Genomic DNA, 20,751 nt, shown 5'->3' on the forward strand with positions numbered 1-20,751 from the left:
GCTCCAATAACATCTGGAAACCCAGCGATTGCCTGAAACTTATTTTTGTTTCTTCTTTCCCTTTCATCCGCTGCAGGCCATTTGATGAACTGAGGTGCACGCGAACAGAGAGAGGTTGCCACATCCAACATGCACTGCCAAGCTGTTTATTTGGCGACACCAAAACGATCAGCAACAGATCTGCCATTTAATAAAAATAAAGAAATATTCAGAATAGATAATATTTATTCTAAAAAAGTGAAATTATACTAAATGATATTCAGAAAAATAATATTTTCCTTGTTTTTTAAGTCTATCTGAATTAATTTCAATATTAAGGGATAACATTACTCTAGAAGCAAAAAAACAGACCTGTCATTGAATTGTTTTGAGAAAATAAAGATAGTTCTTTTCTATATTACTGCTTATTTTTTGGCAAAAATCGATTGATATTTTCCTAAAAAGTGCACTATTTAAAAAAAAATTTTAATTGATGTGTAGTTCAAAAGTTTACATCGACTAAATTTTAAAATCTCTAAGTTTTTAATTTGTGTCACAATCTTTTCGAAAAACAGTACTCTTGCTTTTGGTCATTTAAAAAATGGGTGGATTTTAAAAATGACATTTATCACAGTTGTATTTTTGTAATTTATTTAATAAAACCTCTGAAAATAAATCTTATTTTTTATTCCTTAATATGAAACGAGTAGATATGCAAATTAGGTAAATAGAGACATTCTTATTTATATTTCCTTTAGAGAAAGAAAATATGGTAGCCGTTACTAAAGCAAGCGTTACTGGCGCCGTTACCCAGACGTTACCTATTGTGTTTCAATTAGAAAGTATATATATATATTGACTTTTATCTATAATTTTCCTTGCGATGAAGGAAGATACCTGGGTCCCTCATTTACAAAGGCTATTGTTCAAGGGTTCGTATTGTTTGTGGTAATCCTTCGTAGGGTATATATATATATATATACGTATATATATATATATATATGGTACGTTCCATGTCAACCAGATCAGTTCTCTGTACATAATTCTATGGGATCAATTATAACGTGTAAGGTGTTAAAATGTTCGTCTTGAAGTACTCTAACAGTTACAATCTGGCCTTTTTAAAAATCCAAAATGGCGGCCAAGTTCTGACAGATTATATGACTGAAAAGTAAAAAATATCTAAATAAAACTTCATTTAAGAAGAAAGAAAACGTTCGAATTGGCATTATATTGATCACCAACACTGATAGAGGTCTAAAAAATCAAAATATGTTGACACTTTTCAAAATTTTCAGAAATACAAAATGGCGGATTCAATATGGCAGACTATTTTTTAAAAAATAGCCCAATTTACTCGAAACTTGTTACTTGGGGGCTTTTGAGGTCGCTGATTACAAATCTGAACTCAATTTTCAAAAATACAAAATGGCGGATCCAATATGGCAGACTATTTTTTAAAAATTGACCTAATTTACTCGAAACATGTTACTCGGGGGGTTTTGGGGTCGCTGATTACAAATCTGAACTCAATTTTCAAAAATACAAAATGGCGTATCCAATATGGCGGACTATTTTTTTAAAAAATGATCAAATTTACTCGAAACTTGTTACTCGGAGGTTTTTGGGGTCGCTGATTACAAATCTGAACTCAATTTTCAAAAATACAAAATGGCGGATACAATATGGCAGACAATTTTTAAAAAAATGACCCAATTTACTCAAAACTTGTTACTGGGGGGTTTTTGGAATCGCTTATTACAAATCTGAACTCAATTTTAAAAATACAAAATGTTGGATCTGATATGGAGGAGTATTTTTTTAAAAACGACCCAATTTATTCGAAACTTGTGAATCGGGGGTTTTTCAGTTAGCTATGTAAGTACAGATATGACCTTAGTGTCTCAAAGTATAATCTTTAGAAATTCATTTTTTCATTATTTCTCTCTGTGCTTTAAAAATTATTACTGTATTTAAACATGTTTCTTTTAAACTTAGCATTACGTAATATTATCTTATGCATAGAATACAAACATGTTTTAATATTTTGAACGCAATAAACTTTAAGCAGTCATGTATTAAGTAGATTTAAATGTAATTACAATATTTTCTACATAACCTGTTTTTGACCATCCATTCTTGAGTTTAGTCTAGTTAGGCCATTTGCGATTTTTTTGACAAGTTCAGTAGCGCTTCCTACGCGCATGCTTGCCGAAGCTTATCTTAGTGAAACCTAACTTTTCGTTCCATTACATTTTCGGAGAATCAAAAGTAGTGTTTTCTGTGACGTCGGTACAAAAAAGCTCAAAAAAAGTTTTGTCCATCATGTGAAAAACCATTAATAAAAGATAAAAAAATGGAATCATCAAGGTAAGCAAGCAGAAATTTTGTGGGACTCATGGTTAAAAAAACAAAGTTATTTTATTATTTCATTAAGTTACAAGCTGTAAACAATAAAGGATAAATTTTCCGTTACTCTAAACATGTTATTTTATTTCTAATTTCAAATATGGACCGACGTTGACTATATGTGACTGTCCGGGACAAAAGAGATCTTAGCCTTTTTTCTTAATACCTTTTGTCGCGGTCAGTCACATATGGGCCAACGTGGACTACGATTTTTTTTGAAATCTTTATAACTTCTTCATTTTAAAACCAATCAATTTACTTTGTACAGAAAAATGTTCCAATTAAACAGGACTGTCCAACTATATACTTCAATTGACCAAATTCATTTTAACAAAAAAAGTTATAAACAAAAGTCAAAAGTATAAAGTATATGTTTTACTTAAATTTATAGAATTAAAACCAATTATAGACAAAAAATTTGCACTTCTAATAAAAATTCATTTTTTCTTAAAAATCATGTTGCTGTACAATAGAATGTTATTATTAATTAAAAAATAAATCAAAAATCTTATTCTTTGCATCAAGACGAATCGATTGATGTATATAAAGTATATATTCTATTGAAAATTATAGAATTAATTACAATTAAAGTTGAAAAATTCACTTTTTAACTAAAAATTTAAATAATTGCAAAATTGAAAATTGGTTATATTGGATAAAAGGCAAAATTGGAAATTTGTTATATTGGATAAATTGCAAAATTGAAAATTGGTTATATTGGATAAAAGGCAAAATTGGAAATTGGATATATTGGGTAAAAAAGCTGGAAATTGGTTATATTGGATAAAAGGCAAAATTGGAAATTGGATATATTGGATAAAAAAGATGGAAATTGGTTATATTGGATAAAAGGCAAAATTGGAAATTGGTTATAAATTGGATACAAAAGCTGGAAATTGGTTATATTGGTTAAATTGCAAAATTGGAAATTGGTTATATTGGATAAAAGGCAAAATTGGAAATTGGTTATATTGGATACAAAAGCTGGAAATTGGTTATATTGGTTAAATTGCAAAATTAAAATTGGTTATATTGGATAAAAGGCAAAATTGGAAATTGGATATATTGGATAAAAAGCTGGAAAATGGTTATATTGGATAAAAGGCAAAATTGGAAATTAGTTTTGGATGAAAGACAAAATTGGACATTGATTATATTGGATACAAGACAAAATTTTTAAATTTTTGAATAAGGAGAGAATTGTAAATTTGTTTTTATTTTCTATAAGAGGCAAAATTTGGTAATAACATTGAATAAAAGGAAATTATAAAATTTATAATTAATATAATTAAATGTATAAAACTTGATCTTAAAATTCTAATGTAATATTACTATTTTTAAATTTTTAATTCCTTGACATAAGTAAATTTTATATAAGATAAAAGGACAATGTCTAACAAATGAGAAACTGTTAATTTGACTACTCATGATTTAAGTCTTGTTGTCACTGAAGGAGCAATGCTAAATAATGATCAGATGTATGAATTTCAAAAGCTATTGGGAAGACAATCAAATTCTTCAATTACTATTATTGTAATATGAGAAATCATTTAATGCTAATGTTCGAAAACAATAGTTTATGTAAATTTCCCTCTGTACCACTTTCTAATAGTAGATCTTGCATAGTTGCGTATGACTGAAATTGACTTTTAAATGAAAATGATATTCAACTTCTGTATGGAGAATCAAACTTTTCTAAAAACTCCATTAAGAAAGAAATTTCTTTCCCGAGCATAATAAATAAAATAAATGAAGGAAATATTGCATCAACAACACTTAAACAAAGTAGGGCTGAAATTCAAAAAAATTATCGTGAGAGGCAAAAATTAAAACGTAAAATTGATAATGAAAATTATTCAGAGGAAGCATACACATCCATTTCTTTCCCGAGAATAATCCTTATATAAAATCAGTAGATATGCAAATTAGGTAAAGAGAGACATTCTAATGTTATTTACTTTCGAAAGAGGAAGAAAGCAACAGCGTTAGATTTTCTGCGTTATAAACAGAGACCGATAATGGTATTTAGTATCTAGAAAGAAGGAGACAGAAAGATATTTGAAAGATATATGTATATATATATATATATAAGGAACGAACATATACACGAACATATATATATATATATATATATATATATATATATATAATTTAAAGAGAAACGAAAGGTCTGCTCGAATACCTGGCCTATTGTTTGAAGGGTTTCTTTCAACCAGTAGGCAGTCTATTGAGTGGACCAGTGAGCAGAAATAGAGAGAGAAACTATGAGTTAGTAGTAAGCATGAGTGCGAGTGAGATTCAAGCAAATTACATACAGGAGCGTTACTGTTGCATTCGTAGATGATTTTATACTTGAGTATATGTATATATGTATATGGGGCATTCTCTTTAACATTGTAATTTTTCAAAAATTACAGCTTGTAATAGTGTCAAAATTTGTGAAGTGAGCCATCATCTTTAGATAGGTGAGTATTTTCTATGTTTTTAACATTTTTCTACTCTATACGATTAAACAAAAATACAAGTTGAACAGTTTTGCGAAATTCTAATTTTTACAATAGTTATTGTTAATAACATTTTTTTGTATGAATTTCGAAATTATTAATTATCTATCGTTCTATAAAAGGAATCTATTTGATTTTTGGAATGGACAATAAGGAATAATACTACTTTTTATTAATATTTGTCATTATTTAAAATTTTAAAAATTATGAAAATTATAAACAATATTTATTTAAACAATTAAAAATATTTTCATGTTCTTTCAACATTTTAAAAAACTTTTTTATTGAATATTACTTCTTATTTACTCACGTATAATTAAAAAAAAGAAAAGTGAGTATTTTTAATTAGGTAAAAAGTTATTCAGGCTTTTCTCTGAGCGCGCCACGCGCCATGCGTGACAGGCGTAAACGTCATCCCGGGACGCAGTGGGATTTTTTTTACAATTTACTGTTCAAAAATGTCTGCAGCCTACAATTTTTGAACGATTTGAGTGTTCTTTAATTTAAATTTAAGGGGAATAAATTCTTTAGACATCCCTCAAGTCCGATTTTTAAAATTTTAATTGTTTATAACTTGGATTAAGGGGGGAGCCTACTTTAGAAGGCCTAAGAATAGCGCTTTTTAAAGAATTTTTTTAGGAAGGAGAAAAATAACTTAAACCTCCGGGCTTTTTGAGATGTTTTTGTACATATTTAAAGCATTCTGCGCAAAATTTTATTACTTTTGAAAATAATTGAATTGTTTTTTTCGAATTCTATGGAAATTTATTAAAATAATTAAATTCTTGTGAAGAATATTTTTCAAAAATAATATTTAAAAGAATTTAGTAAATCTGAAAAATTTTGCTATCTATGAAAATAATTGAAATAATTGAATTCTTTCGACAAATTTTAATCAAATTTTTTAAAATAATTGCATTTTTCGACGAATTTGATTAAAATTGTATTAAACATAATTCTAATTCTGCAATGAGTTTTATTATTTATGAAAGTAATTGAATTATTGCGAGAATTTTATCAAAAAAGTTTCAAATAATTGATTTTAAAAAAATCTAGATAAACTCTATTTTTAATAATTCAATTCCTATTAAATTTTCATTTTTTTAGAAAATAATTGAATATTCGTGTAGAATTTTGTCAAAATTGTTTTTACTCTCTAAATCTGAATTATAGTAGTTTTCTACTAATGAAATAGTGCGGATTCGTTTACCAATTGAATTAGTAACTGTTTTTACTAATTTTTAGTAGTTTTTTTTACTAATTTGAAATAATAAAAAATATGTTCTACTAATTGAATTAGTAATTTTCTACTAGCAATTAGTAAAAAACTACTAAAAATTAGTAAAAAAGGTTACTAATTCAAATTGGTAAACGAATCCGCACTAATTCAGATTTAGAGAGTATAAGTAATTGAATTCTTGTGGTGAATATAAATAAATTCTTGTTATTTATAGAAATAATTGAACTTTTAAAATAAATTTTATTAAAATTCCAGAAAGTAATTTAGTTTTGTCGAAGTTTAACTATTTATGAAAATAATTGAATGTATGTATTGCGAATAAATTTTTAAAAATGAACTTATAATTATACGGTGATTAACTTCCCTTGATTATTTTCGAAAAATTTAAATAAAATTATTTAAAAGAAGTAAATTATTTGTAATAGAATATAAAGAAATTTCAATTATTTGTTTATAAAAATTCAATTATCTTGAAATAACAGAATTAAAAAGTCTTATTTTTCAAAATTTCCAAAAAAAACTTTGCAAAAATTCAATTTTATTAAAAAATTTGAAGTGTGTATCTTTTTTAAAATTAACTAATAAAAATTTTAATTATTTATCTTCGCACTTAGAAACATGAAATTATTTGGACGAGTTTGAGAAAGAATTTTAAGGAAAATTACATTTTTTTGAGAAATTCGATTAACATTTTTTTGAAAATTATTGAAATTTTCATAGGATTTTTATTATTTATGAAAATAATGTAATTATTACAAAGAAATTTATAATAATATTTATAATACATATAATTTACTAAATTATATAATAAGTGATTAAATTCTTTTAGAATTTTTTTAAAAAGTAAATATTGAAAATCATTAAATAACAGGAATTTTTTTTAAAACAATAAAAACTTTGCTAATTTCTAAAATATAACCTTTTTAAAATTCAATTATTATGAACTCTCTAAAACTAAATCAGTGATCTCTTTCTTTAGCCGCTGGGGGGACACGATTTGGCGACTCTCTAAAACTGAATCAGTGAAATTTGACTGAGAATCAGTGACTTTATTCTCGCGATTTGAATCAGTGAAATTTTACTAAAGATCAATTAAAAATAATTGAAATTTCAGTCATTTTTCACTGATTGGTCAATTAAAAAATAACTGAAATTTTCAATATGTGTGACAGAAATTCTCAGTAATTTTTTAATTGGCGAATCTGTGGAAAATGACTGAAATTTAAATTATTTTTAACTGATTTTCTGTGAAATTCTACTGATTCAAATCGCGAGAATAGATTCACTGATTCTCAGTCAAATTTCACTGATTTTTAGTGGAATTTCACTGATTCAGATTTAAAGAGTACATATTTACGGGTCAGACCAGATCAACTATGTTAAAAAAATTTCATTGATTTTCTGAAATGTTAAAACTTTTATGAAAATCGGTAGTTTACAACAAAACAAAAAAACACTTTTAACCGTTTTTTGAAATTTTAAATTTTTGTTATTGTTTTTGCATTAAAAAAATAATACAAAATTTAAAAAAAATTAATAACTCAAAAACCGTTTACAATAAATTAATGAAACTTACACTGATTTCACAAAATTGTTCACTCTTTTAAAAGAAAATATTTGCAAGATTGTAAATTTAAAAATTCCCTATTTTTAATAACAATTTTATAAACAATTTGAATTATTTACGTGTTCTACCCCTCCAATTGCAATGAAACTCATAGTAAGTGTACTCAGTAGTCTCTTCTTGAAGCCCCAAAAAAATTTTGGTATTTTCAACTTCGAATGTACATAACGAATTTTTTATTAAAAACGCGCGCCAACTCCACAGTGGAAAAAAGTTGATTGTCATGGACAATTCAGTCTAGAGGTTACAAATATTATTTGTTTTTAATAATTTTTTTTTAAATGAAAGTTTATAATATTGCGCACCGATCAGATCAAATCTGATATCGTAACTTAAAAAAATATGAATGCTACACATTTGTTAACTAATATTTTGTAAATTTTTTTCTCCATTGTTCAGATATATTGTTATATTGTTATATTGTTAGATTGTTATATTATTTCTCAAATATTTCGAAAACGGTAATAGATAGAAAAAAATTTTCATAAGAAAAAAATATGCTCAATGAAATTTTCTATAAGGATGTGTATTTAAAATATTAAAATTCAGAAATTGAATTTTAAGTGTCCAGAGGACTTCGATTTCGGCCGAGAAAAATTTACGTGCCCTTCTACGATCCAGGTGCTCTATTATAAAAAATTGAATTTTCGTATTTAAATAATTTAATTCTCGAAGAACTTTCGGAAAATTATTTAAAATAATTGATTTAAATATGAAGTTTTGTTGAAAATTACAGAAAATAATTGAATTCAGGAAGTGTTGTAATTGTAATTTTTAAGAAATTATTAAATTCGATAAATTTTCCTCATTTTTCGTAAAATTTTATATTTTCCTGTGAAAAGAATTTTGTCAGGGAAAATAATTTTAATGTCAGTGAATTGTCAGAGAAATTAATAAACTGAAACTTGTGACCACCCTGAAAGCAGGCTATTAAAAATTTATTTAAAAAACTGTAATAATCACAATTTGTAGAGCTAGGTATAATCTCTTTAATTTCCTCTTAAATTTAATTCCTCTTTAATTTATGACAACGAAAAAAAATTATGTCGAAAATTGTTCGAGTTGTTAAATTTTTTTGGATTTTTTTTAAATTTTCGGTTTTCTGATGGCTGTGATAAACATATTTTACTATTTTCATATTCCAGAAAATTAAAATGAAGAGTGAATTTAAAAATTTTTTGAATTAGGCTATTACTAAATATTCAAAGAATCATTGTCTATTTTCCAATCTTCAAACTTTTAACAAAAAAATAATTTTAAATTTAACTCTACTCATGAAACTTACAGAGCTTGAACTAGGTCCATAATTCTCGTAAATCTCCGTAAAAGTCTGTTTTAAAAATAAAAAGTCCGTAATTTTATTGAGAAAAGCGAAAAGTTTGTAAATTGTAAGACAAAATTTAGACCTTTAGAAATAATTAAATTCTTCTCAAAAATTTAATTATTTTCAAAAATTTTAATTATTCTTAAAAATTTTTCTCAATTCTACGATTTTCAATATTTACTATTCTATTAAAATTTTTTATATGAATTTAATTGTTTAAAAAAATTAATAAATTTATATTTTATACGCAAACCTTTATAATTATTTTCATAAAATAATAAAAATTTCACAGGAATTTAATTATTTACAAATTTTCTATAAATTTCTTCGCAATTATTTAATTATTTTCATTTTTACATGAATTCAATTATTTTCATAAATAATAAAAAACAGTGCAGATTTTAATTTTTTTTAATACAATTCTATTCCAATTTCAGTAAAAATGTAATTATAATTGTTCTTAAAAAATTTTTTTAGATTTGTCACAAGGAACTCAATTATTTAAAGATTTATTGATAAAATTCTTTATGGAAATTTAATTTTAGGAAACATGCAATTATTGAATAAATTGTTTTTCTTTTGTATTCAATTAATTGAATTCTAGTAGAAGTTTCTAATGACAATTGATTTAAAAATTGATTTCAGGTACAATTTTAGATTATAGTTAAATATTAAAAACATTAGAGCGTAAATTTTTAAAAACAATTGAATTTTCAAATTCAAATCTTCGAAAATCAGAATTTTTCATACTTGTAACAAATTCTGTGGAATTAATTTTTTTGAGAAAGTTTAATGGCCGATGTTTTTTTAAATAATTGGAAGTCTTTATTTTAAAACAGGGTTGCCACAAAAATTAAATTTTGTTTTTCCCTGATTTCCAGACAAAATTTTGATTTTTTTCCTGACCTTAACGAATATTCTGATTCACTCTGAAAACTATTAGATACTCAAAAAAATATTCTATTACATTTATTTACAAATTTCTTTAATTGTAAAATTATTCGAAAACATCAATACATACCTTCTTTTTCAAACAAATTTTTAATCATTACTATTTTTCTGTAGGAATTAAGATTTTCAAATTCAGACCTTTTCAAAATTAAACAACTTATGAGAATATTATTATATTATTTAATATTATAAAATTTATCATAAGAATATTGTAACTACAAATTAAAAATCCTAAATAAAATTCATTTTTTAATCAATTTTTATTACAAAATTTTTCGAGAATTCAATTATTTAAATACAAAAAGGTATAATTTTTAAAAAACGAAATATTTCTTAAAATTTAATTTTAAGAAGAATATTTATCAAAATTTAAAAAAATAGGAAATTGAATTCTTTTCGCAAATTTAACAAAATTTTAAAAGGAAATACAATTTTCTATCATTTTATTTAAAATTGTGTACAAAATAATTGAAATTCTGCGTCAAGTTTTGTTACTTATAAAAATAGTAGAATTCTTGCAAGTAATTTTATTAAACATTTTTTTAAAGGATTGAATTCCTGTGAAGAATTTTATTAAAATCTTTTGAATAATTAAATTTCTTAGATTTTTTAAAAGTTTTTGAAAATAATTCAATTTCTATCGAGATTAAAAATAATTGAAATCTGACGAAGAATTTTATTACATTTTTTAAAATTGAATTGCTATCTAAATGTTTATTTTTTAATAGAATATTTATTAAAATTTTAAAGAATTGGAAATTAAATTCTTTCCGCAAATTTTAAAAAGAAATGCAATTTTCTATCGTTTTATTTAAAGTTGTGTACAAAATAATTGAAATTCTGCGGTAAGTTTTGTTACTTATAAAAATAGTAGAATTCTTGGAAGTAATTTTATTAAACATTTTTTTAGAGCTTTGAAAAATAATTTGAACCGAACTATTCGTATTTTTTGCCTATAGTTTCGGACTTCAGCCTCATGAAAATTCGACACTCTAGTTATCACAAAATTCGAACCAAACTCAGTTTTGTTCGGTTTTGGAACACTGAAATGTCGAAATTTTAAAATTCGACATTTCAGTAGAATTTTTGATTGTCAAATTTTCGACATTCTACGTATCGGCGCCCCAAAACGGTACAAAACTCGGTTCGGTTATAATGTTGCACAGCTCTAATTTTTTTTAAGGCTTCATACCACTTTGTCATCTTCAAAAAAGCAAAAAAATTTTATTATTGATTTCGAAAGTAAAATATGTCAAAAATGTGGTGTAAAATTTTTAGAAAGATGCCAGCACTCAAAATATATTTTTTTCAATACTATTTGAGCACGTACACGGCTATGTAAGTATAAAATACAAACCTTAAACGCGTTTTTCTCAAAACCACATTTTTTTATGCTGCGGGATGTTTTCTCGGAAACTACTGGACCGAATCTCAAAATTTTTGTACGAAAATCTTCGTCACATGGGTGGGTATCGCCGGAACTAGAATTATTTAAAAATATTAATTTTTTTTTAAACCGAAAAACTGCAAAAAAACTTTAATTTTCGAAAAAAAATTCTAAATTGCCGCCATTTTCTTATTTTTGCATAAAAATTAAAAATTCTAGTTCGGTCGATAGCCACAGTCCTACTGAAGATGAATCAATTTAAATTTTGTGTTTTAGATTTTTTTAACCTGAGAAATCAATCCCGCAGCTGGCATCGGTATTTTTAGCAGGTCTAAAATTATTGTTAAATTTTAAATAAACAAATAATATTTTTTTAATAAAATTAGGTTTTTTATAAAGTTAAAGAGTATATTTATTGAACTAAAAAAATGCAAATTAATACAATCCATAGGAATCGTAAAAAAAATTCTAGAAAATAGCTTCATTTTCAAGCGTGTAAAGTGGTATGAATCCTTAACCCTTTGAGGACCAAATTTTTTCTTAAAAAATCGCGATTTTTCATTTTTAAGCAAACTTTTCAAGGAAAGTTATTGATGTTTTTTACTTAAAGACCAGTGTTTGTCATACGAAATTTTTCAGACTATGTGAAAATTATTGTTTCAATATTCAGTTTTGAAAATTAGGAAACTTATGCACGAGTTAATAAACAAATGTTCATGTTGCCTGAAAGCAACACTGGTCCTCAAAGGGTTAAAGGATTGAATTCGGGTGAATATTGATTGAATTTCGGGTTTATTTGTGAAATTAAATAAATTCCGGAGAAAAATATCATTCTTTAAGAGAGTAATTAATTTCTTGTGAAGAATTTTATTTAAATTTCTTTAAATAATTGAATTCCTATAAATGAATGTATTATTTGTGAAAATAATTCAATTTTTAAGACGAATTGTATTGAAAGTAATGAAATTGTATATGGAAATTTTATTAAAATTGCAATTTTATTAATTAAATCTTGGAAAGAATTTTGTCAACATTAAATTATACAATTTTTTCAAAATTTTTATTTAAGTTTCTTGGAATAATTGCATTTTTCTGAACTATTTTTTTCAACTCTCTGAATGTATTTAAATTCTTTCGAGAAACGTCATTAGAAAATTAAAAATAATTGAATTGGTTTGAAGAAATTTATAAAAAAGTTGGTAAGCAATTGAATTCCTGTGAAACTTTTATTCAAATTTTGTTTAAATAATTGAATTCTTTTGGAAAACTTTATTAAAATAGTAAATATGATCAAGATTATTATAAATTAAGGAAAATTTTTTTAAATAATTGAAATTTTGACAAGAATTTTATTAAGTTTTCTGGAAATAATTGAATTTTGGAAAAGAATTTTATTATTTATAAAAATAATTGAAATTTTACCGAGAATTCTTTTTAATTTTTAAAACAATTGAATTTATGCCAAAAAGTTTATCACTTTTGAAAATATTTTAATTTCCTATAATCAATTGTTCCTTAAATTTCTATTTAAATTCATTAAAGATTGATATTTTCTACAATTTCAAATTTAAACCTTTGAATTTTATCTATTCATAAAGATTGTAAGCGCAACTCTTTTGAAATCCAATTAATTTTGCAATTTTAAAGTAAAATTATTCATTAAATAATTTCTAAGTAATAATTTTATGACAGTTCTTTAAGAAATAAGTTATTTAAAAAAGAATTATTAGCAGAAAAAGAAAAAATTAAAGGATTTGTATTATAATTCTTGACGATATCATAAATTATGAGAAAAACAAAAAAGACTCAAAAATTCAGAACTCTGTTATAAATTCTATAAATTTAATTTGTTAATAAAATTGTTGTAAACAAATATTGTTTATTTACACAATAACTGTAGTAAATTTTTATGAAACATCTTACTCGTAAATAAACAATTTGTTTATATAGTTTGTTGATAACAATTTTATTAACATATTAACAATTTGTTTATCCTTCGGAGAACACACCTCTTTTTTCGATCATTTTTCAATAGTCAACCAATTTTAAACTTTTCATCTGATCAACATAAGAATTTTTTTAAAATATAGTTTAAACTCTGTAAAATAAGTGTCTGTACTTGAAAAACCTTCTGAAAAATATTATATAATAGATAAAAAGCTTTTCGTAAAAAATCGTTGGGTCAGAATGACCCCATGAAATTGACTCCGACATGAAATTTGTGATATTCAAAAAAATAAATCTTTTTTCTCAAAAATATATTAAAAAGTTTAATTTGTTTAAAGAATATTTAATAAAGTAAAATAATTTTTTGTATCATATAATGTTAGTTGGATATTAATCGTTGCTTAACTATTACACAATATTTTTTTTATATGACTAACAACCTAATAATTTTTAATTTCATAAAGCTCGGATCTGAATTGAAGGTGTCAGTAAACAAGAAAATGGAGTATAAAATGGTGTCAATTTGAAAATATAATGAAACTTTTAAAAGAGCAGTAAAAATGATTCTGGAGGAAAAAAAATAGAAGTGAGTTTTCAATATGTATGGGAAGAAATGTATGAAGCAGCCAAGGTAAAAGAAATAAACGTTAGTGATGACAATTCAAAAAATAAGGTGCATAACATTACTTTCGCAGATTTCTTAAAGGAACCTTTAAAATTAAAAAAATCAGATGGTAGAAAACAAAACTCTAAAAATGTTATCGGGCAAGATGAAAAAATTAAAATTGTAGATAATGTCAATGTTAGGAAAGCGAAAGTAATGTCAAGTACAAAAGCCATTGTTAATGATAACATTTTATTAACTGCAAATAAAAATAAGCAGATTGATTCTTGTAAATTAGATTTCAAATCAGGTATAAAACTTTTTGTTGATGTTTTTAATCATGCGATGCAAAACAAAGATAAAATAGAAACTAACAAAATGATAAAATTTCAAATTGGAGGGAAAGGTGAGTGTTTGTTTCGCTCATTTAGGTTTACACAGTCTAGCACACAGAAACATCACGAAAAGATTCGAAACGAAGTTGTACAGTTTGTAGCTGATAATTGGGATGAATATAGCGAAATGTGCAACAATGTCCATTTTCAATTTGCGCGCGAAACAGGTGTAACTTATTTCAATTCAGAAGCCGAGTATATTAACTTTATGGGACAAAATAAAACATATGGCACAGAATTTAAGATATCTATATTGTCTGCATTGTATGGTATAAGAATAATAATTTTTTTAAAAGAAAACAGTTATTACAAAGTGATGGAAACATATAATTTAGATAATTCTGATGAGTGTGCAATGATTTTATTTTCGGGTAGCAGGAACGGTGGTCATTTCGAAGTTTTAAATTTTGTTGAAAAGATTCTTCCACAAAAGAACAAAGAAAATTTAAAAAACAAAAAATCCAAAGATCAAAAAAGCTTTAACCAATATAATTAAAAAAACTTTAATGAGAGAATAACAAATGTTGAAAATGAGTCGGTGTTGAAAACTAATATCGATAAAAGTGATAAAATTAATTAGGTATATTAAAGATTATAATAACACAAATAAAAATATTGAAAATCAATCAGTCTTTAATTTAAATGAAAATGCAAATAATGAAATTGTTGAGGGTAAAGATTATGCTAAGAACATTAAAAATGTTGAAAATCAATCAGTTCTCAATTCTAATGACAATGAATGTGAAGAAATCGTTAAGATTAAAGATGTGACAATTAAAAATAGTGTAAGTGAATCAATGCTTAATTTTAATGTAAGCAACAGTGACGGAATTATTAATACTGAAAGTAGTAATGACATAATCGAAAATGTTAAAAATCAATCCGTTCTTATCTTTAATGGCAATGAAATTAACGAAATTATCGAGAATAAAGATTATAATGAAAACATTAATAAAGATTATAGTGAGAACAACAAAAATGTTGAAAGTAATTCGGTGTTGAAAACTAATATCGATAAAAGTGGTAAAATTGATTATATTAATGATAATAACACAAATAAAAATGTTGCAAATCAATCGCTCTATAAATCTAAGGACAATGAATGTGACGAAATCGTTAAGATTAAAAATGTGACAATTAAAAATAGTGTAAGTGAATCAATGCTTAGATTCAGTGAAAGTAACAGTGACGGAATTATTAATACTGAAGGTAATAATGACACAATCAAAAATGTTAAAAATGAATATGTTCTTAACTTTAATGTCAATGAAAGTAACGAAATTATCGAGAATAAAGATTATAATGAAAACAGTAAAGATTATAGTGAGAACATTCAAAATGTTGAAAATATTCCGGTTCTTAATTCTAAAGACAATAAAAGTTACGAAATAGTTAATATTAAAAATGTGACAGTAAAAAATATTGAAAGTGAATCAGTGTTCAATTTTAATGACAATGAAAGTGAAAAAATAATTAATATTAAAGACTTTAAAGTTCAAGAAGCGTTAAATAAATATGGAGACAAGAAAGAAAGATTTAATAATATTATTCAAGACGAGAGTAGCGATTCCAAACGTGAAGTAGTATCTATCAGTAGTGGTAATGAATCTTGCGAAGAAGAAAATAACTTGAGGAGAAATAATAAAATAAGTAAGTGGCATAGTATAAACGATGAAGTCGATGACAACTTTAATGATATTCAGAAATTATTACGCACAGCTGAAAACTATAGAAAATTTAAAGAAAAAGAAGAAAAATTAAAACAAAAAAAGTACCGAAAAAAATAATACTGGAAGATGGAATTCAAATTCAAGACAGAAAAAAGTTACCAATTCGATTGAAAAAATTTTATGTGATGAAAAAATTATGGAAGAAGATCGAGTGAAGAAAAACATGAAAGGGAAAAATTTGAAATTTTTTTTTTTTTTTTTTTTTTTTCACAACTGATATAGATGTAACTACTGATGATGATAGATCTACATCTTCTGACAGTGATCAACAGGAAAATAATGAAGAAATTGTTCAAAAACAGAAAGATGAAGAGATTCTAAAAGCAAAAAGAAGAAAAAAGAGAGGAAATAAAAAATCAAACAAGAGCAGCGAAGATAGTGCAACTAGTGACTTAGAGACATCTGAAGAAGAAAAATCAAGAAAAACAAAAAATCAAAGACTGAAATATACAATTGATATTTGTAAAATTGACATTCCTGTTCACATGATAAAAAACTATGAAACTAATGAAATTGATGTAAATTATCTAAAAGCAATGTGTAAAAAAGTGTTACCCGGAAATTTCAGATGCCTATGTGTGGTGCTTTTCTATTCAAATAGACAAAACAACAAGGTAGCTAATTCTATCGTTCTTTATGGAAAGTGCACAATAACGCACACTCAACATTACCGATTTGAGGCAATTAATTGAACAGAAGCAGTAGTGTCAGTTACTGTCAAAAGCCATAAAGAAATTCCAAATAGACATGATGAGACAGACATTCGCAAATATGAACAAATAAGAGGCAAGGAAAAAGAAAAAATAAGAGAAATTTTAAAATATAGGAATTCCAAATATTTCCAATTATTATCTAATAACCAAAATGTTGATCTAGAGTTGTGGCACGATGGGTACCCTCAGCGTGTAATGAGACTACCAACTGTACAAAAAATCAGTTCAGAAAATAATTTGAAAGATCGACAAAAACTAAAAAGTGCGGATATTGAAGACCTTATGTAATTTTGGTTAAATGAATCAAAATTAGTGGATCCATACTTTAGGTATTTAGAATTTCCTTTAAAAATAGTTTTATATACTGAAGAGCAACAAGATTTAATAAAATGTGAGATAAAAAAAGTAATTGGGCATTTAGACTCTACTGGAAAAGTTGGACGATTACCAACAGCACTGAATAAGGATAGACTAATGTACTACGCGATTGTTTGTAGATTAAACGAAACAACAATACCTACTGCGGAAATGTTAACAGTGAAGTATGACGCAAATACGATAGGTATATTTTTAAAACAATACAAAAATTTCTTGATTACCCACAATTATTCTTGGCCGTTTTATAAAGTGATAGTTGTAGATTGGTCCTGGGCAGAAATGCATGCCATTTCCGAAGTTTGGAACAACATGGGATTTTTACTCTATTTGGATGTTACGTTCGAATATCCTGTAAATGGAAAGCATTTTCCTTCTCATTAAACGATTCCATTATCATGTATTGCGCACATACTTAACAGAATTCCGAAGACAATAAAAAAATATTTCAGTCATCTTCTAGATAAAAAAAATTTTTTGATGGACATATTTGCCTTAATACTTTTGGGAAGAGACATCATAGAAGTTGATGTAATATATGATGATATGTTAAACCTATGATTAACTAAAGATAAAAAGAAAGCAGAACAGTTTCTACTTGAATTAACAGCCATAAAATTAACAAAAAATGACAAACGAAATAATAAAAAATCAATACATATGCAAATTTTGTAAGCGAGCAGTAAACAAATGTAAAAAAACCAAAAACATTTTCACTTTCAATTGCACCCAAAAAAATTTTACTTTCAACATTCACTCATAAAAATTTTCACTTTCAATTTTACCCAAATATTTTTCACTTTCAACTTTCATTTTTAACTTTCGACCAAAAAAATGTTTAATTTAAATTTCAGCCAAAAAATTTTCAAATTTAACAAAAAAATTTAATTTTTGGTCAAATCATTTTCACATTCTCTTTCGCATAAGTAATTTAGGAAATGTTGCTCAGATTAAGATCATGATTTCTAAATGAAAAGTACCTTAAAAACTCATATGTACAGTCGTGATAAAAAATGCCTTTTTTTAGGGAAGGCACTAATGTTACAAAGTTTGCCTTCCTTCTATATTGTATAAAAAATCAGCCAATGGAATAGCAGAATTCTGTTGGAATTATTGACACGAACTATAAATAATATAAAAATTGTGCAAAACGCTTAAAATAATTGCCTTCCCTGAGAGAAGGCATTCCTGAACTGTACTTAAGAGATGTAGCTACAGTCGCTCTTCATAATATTATTGATATAATTAGAGTTACAATTTTTATTTAATTTTAATTAATATAAATTTAGAAACAACATTTAAAGAAATTTAAAAAAAGAAATTTTATATAACAATAAAACTTTTTAAAATAAATGGACTTGTTGAATGGAAACGAAGACAGCGAATTCGACTTCGAAGCGGTTGACGCGACGCTAGTACGAGATAATACGGACGAAGTCTTAAGGGAATGTCGAGAAGATAAAAATGAATTAAAATTTATACAGCTAAAATCTATTACGCTTAAATATTTTTATACAACTCAGGCGTATTATGGTCACTTCATCTACCTGTACAGGCGCGTACTAAGTCCCCCCTTATAACCCAGCAGTCAATAAAGAAACCATTATGGCCCTAGGAAGATAAAGGGTATATTATTGACCGCTCACAGGTCAATAAAGTACCCTTTATCTCCCTAGGGCAATAATGGTTACTTTATTGACCAGCTGGGTTATATGGGAGAACTTAGCATGCACCCGTACAGGTAGCATAGAGTAACCATAATACGCCTTTGTTGTATAAAGCAAAGTATGGAACAAGGGAGTTAACCCCGTTTATGACCTCGCACAATATTAAAAAACTCGTCTTTGCACTCGCTTCGCTCGTGCTACGAGTCGTTTTTCAATATTGTGCTCGGTACATAAACTCGGATGTACCTCCCTTGTTGCATAATGTACTATTACTTGTATATTTTAGAAAAATTGTTTCAAATCGCAATAAAATTGATTTTAATTATATTTTTAAGGGAAAAATCATCCCTTTTGAACACATAATTTTTATAGTCTTGAATATAAAAAACTTAAACTTAATTAAAAAATAGGTACGTTATTTCGATAATATGTGGGTAAGACTCCGTAAAAAAATCGATTTGCAAGTGGTCTTCCGACTTCTTTAAAAGCTTGGGAAATAGAAGTCTTATATAAGTTATATTTAACCCTAAAAGGATTTTGAAAAATTTTCAAAATGGCGGCTGCTACGCCATATTGAAAATGAAGTGTTGCGTTTTTTTCAAAAATTGATCGATTAAACGAACTTACCTTAAGTGAAGTTCAATCGAAATTATGCGAGTGAGTCTCGTCCGAATAGATCAAATGTAGAAACACAAGTTGCTCGATCCGATCCACAGATTTTTTAAAGTTCGCGCCAAAATTTACCCTCTCCGCCACCAGGGGACGGGTCTCCGGCTGTAGCGTCATTTCGCTTTTTTGTTTCTTTATTTTTCAAATCAATTACGGGTTTGGGAAGGGTGGGTGTGACCTATTCGGACAAGACACACTGGCATAATTTCGATTGAACTTCACTTAAGGTAAGCTCGTTTAATCGATCAATTATGCTTCGTGGTCTCGTCCTCTAGATCAAATGGAGATGTTTAAAGCATTTTTTGATTTGAAAAAGTAGTTATTTATTTTTCAACTACAGAGCTTAAAATAGTTTTAACAAACTCGTGATTGTTGTCGCAAAGTGGACGATTGTAAAACTGGGCAAATACATTAGAATTGTTGCCCCATCCTGCGGTTTTTCTTATGGTATCGATGCTAAGCCCATTTCTGTGTGCCGCAGACACTGAGGCATGTTTGGCACTGTAGCCCGCAAAACTTGAAATATCGATACCGCTTTTTCTTAGCGTTTCTTTCACCCATCGACTAATGGTTTGCGAGCTTGCTGCGTGGTGTGGTTTTTTATAAGTTATGAATAGGTTGTCTTCTTCTTTTGGTCTGATTGACCTTGTTTTATTTATGTACACTTGCAGCAAACTTGCAACACATAGCTCTGGTTGCTCGTTGAAAATAGGGAGGTGGAGCAACGGTTGTTCTTTCCCGACTTTTAATATATATTTTTATCGAATTTTTTAATATTTTTATGTTTGCTATTTTTATTTTTGATAATGTTTGTAGGCGTTGCGCCGTGACTAAAATTAATAGTGTGCATAATTTTTTTGTCAAACTTGACAAACTTGAGGCCTCATTTGGGTAAAAGGTGATAAGGTATTTCAGAACAGGGGCTGGATCCTAGATGTCCTGATATTTTGCCCTTTGGGGTTTGAGGACCGATGCTCCTTTACAGAACCTCTTGATTGCAGGGTTATTTCCTAGATCGCGATGTAGAACGAGTGCCAGGGCTGATCGATATGTGTTGACTGTTCCATATGAATTTGCAGACTCCGTTATTTTTGTTAGAAACTCGAGTGTATCTGGACGAGGAGCTTTATTTCCGTTCGAAACGGCGCCCCATCCTGACAACGAAGCGTCTGTAAATATTTCTATGTCAAAGTTTGACAATTTAATAGGGTTGCTGGCAGTGTGGATGTTATT

The 20,751-nt window shown here is 26.5% G+C and overlaps 1 protein-coding gene across 1 annotated transcript; it reads left to right on the plus strand.

Moving 5' to 3' along the window:
• Nucleotides 1-14,347: 14,347 nt before the first annotated feature.
• Nucleotides 14,348-20,348, plus strand: LOC122510917 (probable serine/threonine-protein kinase clkA). The gene is made up of 5 exons (XM_043625878.1): nt 14,348-14,375; nt 15,082-16,014; nt 16,317-16,634; nt 17,229-17,369; nt 20,335-20,348. The coding sequence occupies exons 1-5, from the start codon at nt 14,348-14,350 to the stop codon at nt 20,346-20,348; spliced, it is 1,434 nt and encodes a 477-aa protein (XP_043481813.1).
• Nucleotides 20,349-20,751: the final 403 nt, after the last annotated feature.

The sequence above is a fragment of the Leptopilina heterotoma genome, unplaced genomic scaffold (genome assembly GCF_015476425.1).
Source record: "Leptopilina heterotoma isolate Lh14 unplaced genomic scaffold, ASM1547642v1 Lhet_773, whole genome shotgun sequence".
Classification (NCBI taxonomy): domain Eukaryota; kingdom Metazoa; phylum Arthropoda; class Insecta; order Hymenoptera; family Figitidae; genus Leptopilina; species Leptopilina heterotoma.